General features: G+C 41.6%; 1 protein-coding gene across 1 annotated transcript in view; it reads right to left on the bottom strand.

The window, feature by feature from the left end:
- Window positions 1-7,500, bottom strand: part of LOC143017778 (uncharacterized) — a 31,574-nt gene that overhangs the window by 21,936 nt on the left and 2,138 nt on the right. The window contains exons 2-4 of the mRNA XM_076172651.1: window positions 2,898-3,782; window positions 1,928-1,964; window positions 1-52 (exon numbers count right to left, since the gene is read on the bottom strand). The exon at window positions 1-52 is cut by the window's left edge and continues 67 nt beyond it. Of these exons, the coding sequence (XP_076028766.1) occupies window positions 1-52; window positions 1,928-1,964; window positions 2,898-3,164 (356 nt within the window). The 5' untranslated portion in view covers window positions 3,165-3,782. The remainder of the gene's footprint in view (window positions 53-1,927; window positions 1,965-2,897; window positions 3,783-7,500) is intronic.

The raw sequence follows: 7,500 nt of genomic DNA, 5'->3' as shown, positions 1-7,500 counted from the left end.
GTCATCCATCCCGTACGCGATGACGTCACAAGCACCTCCGCGCCCGTACAGACTGAGAATTCATATAATATGGGGGTGAGATATTGTTTTTAAAACAGACACAGAGTTAGAATTAATCATTACAATTTCTAATCTTCTAAAATTATACATACATGTACCAAAAGGACCTTGTTTAGGAGGGTGGCCGAATCAAAGAATAAATCTAGTCTACACCCAGTAAAAAACCTCATCTATTGTCTCATCTTAGTTCCTCGTGCAGAAAGGGTCACCCCTGCCCCTCGGCACACTGCCCAAGTCTTAAGATAATGCAGCAAGACACATCACTACAGTAAAACCTGATAGCTGAAATTAGATTACCCTCACTATTGAATTACATGGACCCACCACCTCTGCCCACTCAAGAAATATGTGGAGTAGACAAGAAGATATCCCTTCGGGTCGCGTCATTTCCTTATCCATTTACAACCACTCCCCATTCATGACTATCTTTTACCTTCTCCATTACTCGCTAGACATTCCAGTACCCCTTTCATGCAACCTATCTATTCATCTATCCATCACATACTTGGTCTTCCCCTTACGTTCCCACCATCCACTTCTGTTTTCTACACAATTTCTCCTTCATCCGTTCTTTCCATATACCCAAACCACCACAGTATTCTTAGATCAATCTGGTCTCTTTCGAAATTAACTCTTTGTCTCACCTCCAAATTTCTCACTATATACATCCTCTACACAATTTTTCCTTCATCTATTCTTTCCATATGCCCAGACCACCACAGTAATCTTAGACCAACCAGGTCTCTTTAGAAATTAACTCGGAGGGGGTTTACATGGTCTAACATGTGTTTTAAGTGATGTGTGAACGTGTGAACGGGGTACTTGGGGTTTAACCAACGTGTTCGACAACCAAATACCCCGTTCACACGTTCACACATCACTGTAAACACGTGTCTGTCGAACCGCGTTCGACGAACCGTTAGACCGTGTAAACCCCCTCATAGTCTCACCTTCAAATTTCTCATTACATTCATCCTCGTAACCTTCACCACATTTCTTAGACACTTCATCTCAAACATGTTTAAGCTCTTACATTCTGCCTTCTTCATATTCCAGATCTCTTGCCCATACAGTGTCGTTGGCACAGTCACTCCTTCGTGCAGTCTTCTTTTCGTTTTCATTCCCAATTGCCCTAGACATTTACTTCCTTCCCTTACTCTATAATTCACCTTTACTCTAGGTTTTCCTGCTACACGTAACTCCAAATATATAAAATTCTCCATCTCACCCAGCTTTTTGTTCTTAAAAAAATTCCAACACTTTTCAACCCACACCTCTCGTACATCTCATCAGCTGACATCCTGCCCTCCACACTCCCAAACTCCAACTCGCTATTCCCTTTCAGTTTTGTGTCATTCAACGCTAACATATCCATCTTTTTTCTCACAAACATTATATATTTATTTTCCTTTCTTCTCCCATCCGTGCCACATCCAGGTACCAATAATCATTCAAATATTAGAATTCCGGTGGGAGTCCTCCTTCCAGTCCCTCTTATGTCTTGACTTTTCGTAGAAGAAAAATGTAAAGTGGGGAATCCCTAGTCTCATCATTCTGTCCCATTAGTTGCTTTCCTCAACACGCATAGGGACTAGGTGGTGGCATTTTTCTCTCCACCACCACAGGGAGATTAGAGACGGAAGATGTAGAGTCACAGAAGTGGTAAAGGGGACAGCATAAAGGAAAGCAAGTAGTAGTACATAAAACATCTCATTGTTATTTTGCGAGTAAAGACGAATCATGTGTGATTCTGTCCGTAGGATTCCCCCTAAAACAGTCCCTAAATTGCTACAGTCAGTATCCAAGATGACACTTGTCTTTAAAATCGTCTGGTGTTAACTATAACAAAAATAACGAAAGTATCTACCCGAAGGAAGACTGCTCGCCAAATAGGGTCGGCGTTTCTGCAAAAGAGGAAGAGATTGTTAGGTGTTGTCGGTTGCATCCTACAAGTGATATGTAATGGCGGCATAGGATATTCTTTGTGTGTAATACTGTAATACTGTTTATTAATATATATTTTATACATTATTGTGAGAACCAAGTGTTCATTTAAGCGTATATGTTTTTCCCGCCAAGTCTGAGCTTCTTGGCGTCGCTTGGCGTCGGAGCCAGTCTTGATTCTGCCTACGAAGTAACCGCACGCTTGTTTTTGTAGTGCTTTCTCACATTGTAACTAATACAATATTTTGCATTATTGATCGTTTCATTGGCCACCCCAGTACGGATACAAGGTCAGATGTATTGGCAAATTCAGCACTAGAGAGAAGCGGAACAACGACATATCCCAGCCTCACCCTACCACCCACAGAAAAAGATAAACTTAACCACTTCACAGTGCCTTAAAGAACGTAGATAAGTAATTTTATTGGACATTATTCCTGGCCCAGAATTACCCAGAGTGTCTCTTTGTCACCTAAATCTATCTCCTTCTTGAAGTCGACACATTACAAATAGCATCTATCGAAATTTAAATCAGCGTTCGATGAGGACACGGAGAATTAGGCTCTAGTCAGTTGTGGATTTCTTGAGGATGAAGCCAAACTGCTCAGGACATTGGCTTCTTACTAGATGATTTCATATCCAGGCCAAGAACATAAAGTATATTATTGTATGTAAACACTATACGTCACTTCTTGAAGTATTTCGACATGCATAGGCTCACGGGGAGCTCAGCGCCAACTGCACATATTTCCTAGCTGAATAACTAGTGTCATCGTGCATCATAATCCTAACTCGATGATACGAAACGTAATGAACATTTACGAATAAATCACACCCAAGTTTAGTCTAGTTTATGGTCTAACTTTACTTAAGATATTATCTCTGACACTTACCTTTGCTTGGGTCCATTGTGGGAGGGCCATGAGACACAGGAGAGTGACCAACCCACATGACAGCGTGCGCACACAGCTTGTGCTTCTGCCGAAGTTGTTCGTTGATGAGGTCTTCCCCCGCAGCTTCTTCCATCTTGTGTTGGTCGAAAGCCAGTGACCACAAGAGGAGCTGTTTCTCTTTCTGTCTACGAGCATCGCGTCTACACGGTGACCAACGGTAATATCAATAGTAAAAGTCTTATCGTCACCGTCCGAAAGGTCTCTCATTCTCAAAGTATGTAAACTTGGAGTAAATTCTTAGGGAGTTCTTCTGGCTCTTCGGTGGTAGCAGGAATTCAGATACATTCCCGGTGTTTTTATCTTAAAGGTTGCATTACCAAACTTGAAGCCTCGCTTGGTTATTTCTGTGGGGGCATTTTTAAGTCCTTGTAACTGCACGGGAAAAAGTGGTCTCTCTGAGTGTCCAGAAGAGGAGGAGGAGAGGTGAAGACAAGTACTGACTGGCCTTGACCCGGATACCACACTAAACTTAGATCAAGAACCTTCTTTCCGGAGAGTCTTATCTCGCTGGAGAGATCATATATAATCACTATCGTTGAACACAAGGATTCTTGCATTACACTCTAATCTCTTCGTGTAGCATAAAGTTTGATATGACATTGAAGAATAAAAAATGAGAGTATTCACCGGCCATATCTTTCACAGGATTAACCTTTATCAAAGATGTAGCCAACTATATTTTGTTTCCAAGTTGTTGGGGTAGCACTGTCTGAAGTCTCGTAGCTGCCGTGGTTACATATTTCTAGTTATGGCGTTATAATCCTTACCAATGCAGCTTAATGTTCATAGTTTTGAGGACATCTTAATCTTTCGTGTCAGTGAGATCTGAAGAAGAAACAAAAATCTGATTAGCTATCTGTTGAGTCGTAGTAAATATAAGAGAAAACTCGGTCATTACAACTCAAAAAAATTGGATGCTGTCGTTTCCTTATTTGTCCTCAAAATATTCTCTGATCTAACCTCTGTAACTTTTGTACCTTTGTCTATCTCATTTTCTTTCTCTTGTTTATGTCAATGTGGTTAATTGAAAAGCAGATGTAAATAAACAAAATGAAAACTGGAAAAGAGAATTTAATCATATACAGAGTGCCTATGATAACCTGTAGATTGAGATCAGAGGGAATATAGGACACTCGAGAAAATTGCCAACATGGCTGGATTGAACAAAAAGAAGAAAAAAAAAACAACAAAAAAACACCAAAAGTATTATCCAAGAACAAAGAGGATGGAAAACATGTGTTTAGAATAAAAAAGTTATGGAACGTCAAAAAAGAACAAGAAAATTTATTAAAGAAGTAATAAAGCTAGTATTGAGTAAAAACGCTGGTTTAGAAGAAGATTCAGTGGATTAAGTAAATGTCTGTCATAGATTTAGGGTGGAATGAGGTACATACCAAACGAATCCATGAGACAAAAGAAAAATACGAGTGGTCTTGGATAACGATTACAGTGTAGAATGAGGATGAATAATTTTTAAGTTCGCCAAATATGTGCAAGGAGAGGGACACGGCTAATAAAAATGAAGTTAAACGATGAACACATTACAGCTAGATAAGAAAGAGGAAAATAAAAAGAACTATGAAAAGCTAACGATATTGTACAAATTTTCTTAAACAGTGACTATACTCGTAGAGTACAGTATGGTACTGAAAAGAGTCTAGGTCAGGTTGATGTGTAAAGGACCACGGTCAATGAAAATAAAGATTGAATAATAAAACACGGTGATATATTTATCAAAACATACAAATCAACAAAAATTATCATAATGATATTTGGACAAAAATAGTCATCATAGATAAATGCGAAAACAAAATAACTAGTCAATGAAATCACGAGGGGAAAACAAAGAAGAGACGGAGTAGAAGAAAACGGTTCTACAGGATCAGAAACTGAAAAGGTGGTATCAAAGAACGAAGTTGCGCAAGGAAAAAATAAACTTAAGAATATAAAAGTGACACGCATTAATATAGACGAAAATATATCGGACATATTATTAATTAATAATCATTTATAGGACAAAGAACCAGTTATGAATGCGTCTTGTTGAGACCAAGCTGAATAGGTCTTGATACTTAAATAGGAGAAAGGAAATGCAATTTGTAGAGAAGTGATTGAGAAGAAAATTTAAAGGAGTAATTATAGTGTAACTAAGTAGGTGGATGAAATGGTACTGAGAGAAGGTACGAATGATATAATGAGTATGAAAACAACAGTAGAGGAATAGAGGTAGGCGGTAGGAGAGATTTTGCAGTAGCTCATGTCCCACTTAATAAAAGAGCGCAGACACACACGCACACACGCATACACACACGCACACACACACACATACATTCACGTACACACACACACACACACACACACACACACACACGTGGTGCTTATCGACATGGTGTAGTTTAAATATGGAGACAATATATTATGTTGTTTGGTCCAGAACAAGTTTAGTGTTCCAACTGTTAGGATTTTATTGTTTTATGTCTTTGTGTGCACTCCGCACATGTACGTATGTGCCAGTGTGTGTTCATGATCCACGAACATTGATTTGTTATTGTTTTGTTGGCTAGACTAACCCACTAATGATGTGTTGACGATTCCTTTGATGGAGTAATACATGCATTTTACACACACGCGAGCACACACACACACACACACACACACACACACACACACGACTCGGAGGCACGGTGGTTAGAGTTCTCGCCTGCCACTATGGCGGTTCGGGTTCGACTCCCGCCCAGGGCTGAAATAATTTCAGTATCGCTTCGCTGCGGGGTGTTACTCCAACTCTCGTGGGCGGGGAGTTGTGTGTGTGTGTGCGTGTAAGGTGCATTACCCGTAGATCGGTCATACGAGCTCTGAGCTCTCATCTGGAAAATTAATAACTGTCGATCACGAGTCCAACACGTGCTCCAAGTCCATGGTGAATCACACGCATACACATACACAATCATAAGTAGTGGGTTGCTGGTGTAGTGATAGTGAGCTCGCTTGCTAACTCAAAGTCTGTGTTTGAACCCTCCCCACCCAGGACTAAAAAAACATTACATCCTCTAAGCTGATATCCCTTTCTATTGGACAAGGAGTTGCGTGTGTAGTGTGTGTGATTCACCATGGTCTTGGACCACGTGTTGGACTCGTGATCGACAGCTATTGCCCTCCCGGATGAGAGCTCAGAGCACGTATATGACCGATCTATGGGTAATACTGTGAACTTATACGCACACACACATCCAACTCCCCGCCCACGAGAGTTGGAGTAACGACTAGAAGCGCAGCGATACGGGAATTATTTCAGCCCTGGATAGGATTCGAACCCAAAACGCCGTAGTGACAGCCAGGGACTCTACCAACCGCGCCACCGAGTATGTGTGTGTGTGTGTGTGTGTGTGTGTGTGTGTGTGTGTGTGTGTGTGTGTGTGTGTGTGTGTCCGAAACCGCAGCATTACCCATAACTTGGGAGTTATATGAGTTCTGAACACTCATCCGGGAGTGTAGCAACTGTCGATTACGAGTCAAACACGTGATCCATAATAATAGTGGTGAATCATACGCGCTAAGTGTGGTAATTGAGGAGAAAGAGAAGGATCCTACTAGCGTTGCTCTCTTACTGGTTGGGGAAATATCATTAGATAAATGCAGATACATACGCAAACACACACGCGCGCGCGCGCGCGCCCTCAAGAACGCACGCCCACATGCACACACACACACATACAAATACACACACACGTACGCACACACGCATACACACACACACACACACACACACACACACACACACACACACACACACACACACACACACACGACGGCACAGTGGCAGCGTTCGCAACTGGTACTACGGCGGTCCTGGTTTGAATCCCGCCTAGGGCTGAAATAATTTCAGTATCGCTGCGCTGCGCTCCGTTACTCCAACTCTCGTGGGCGGGGGGGAGTATGTGTGTGTGTGTGTGTGTGTGTGTGTGTGTGTGTGTGTGTGTGTGTGTGTGTGTGTGTGTGTGTGTGTGTGTGTGTGTGTGTGTGTGTGTGTGTCAGGTCACAGCATTACCCATAGATCGGTCATACATGAGCTCTGAGCTCTCATTCTGGAGGGTAGTGTCAATCACGAGTCCAACACGTGATCCAAGACCATGGTGAATTACATACACACACAAACACACAAATACGCACACACACACGCACGCACACACACACATAGATACACACACATACACACACACACACACACACACACACACACACACACACACACACACACACACACACGTAAACAGGAAAATCGAGACTACAAAGGACAACAACCAAACTGGTCTTTAGTCTGGTAGATAAACCATATGAGAAGAGACTCAGGCACCGGATCTGCCAGCGTTGAAAGATCGAAGAGAAAGAGGTGATATGATAACACTGTTCAGCTCGCTAAAGGGAATAGGTAACATCAACAGAGGAGATCTCTCGATGAGGGATGGGTTTAAGATTCACGAGAATGAATTTAGAAAAAACTAAATGTCTTAAGGATGTGAAGAATAGCCTAACCTCGAACAAT

The sequence above is a fragment of the Oratosquilla oratoria genome, chromosome 33, assembly GCF_046742065.1.
Source record: "Oratosquilla oratoria isolate Oo_2021 chromosome 33, ASM4674206v1, whole genome shotgun sequence".
Taxonomy (NCBI): Eukaryota; Metazoa; Arthropoda; class Malacostraca; order Stomatopoda; family Squillidae; genus Oratosquilla; species Oratosquilla oratoria.
Note: the sequence above shows the minus strand (reverse complement) of the source record. Positions and strands in the feature narration are given on the sequence as shown.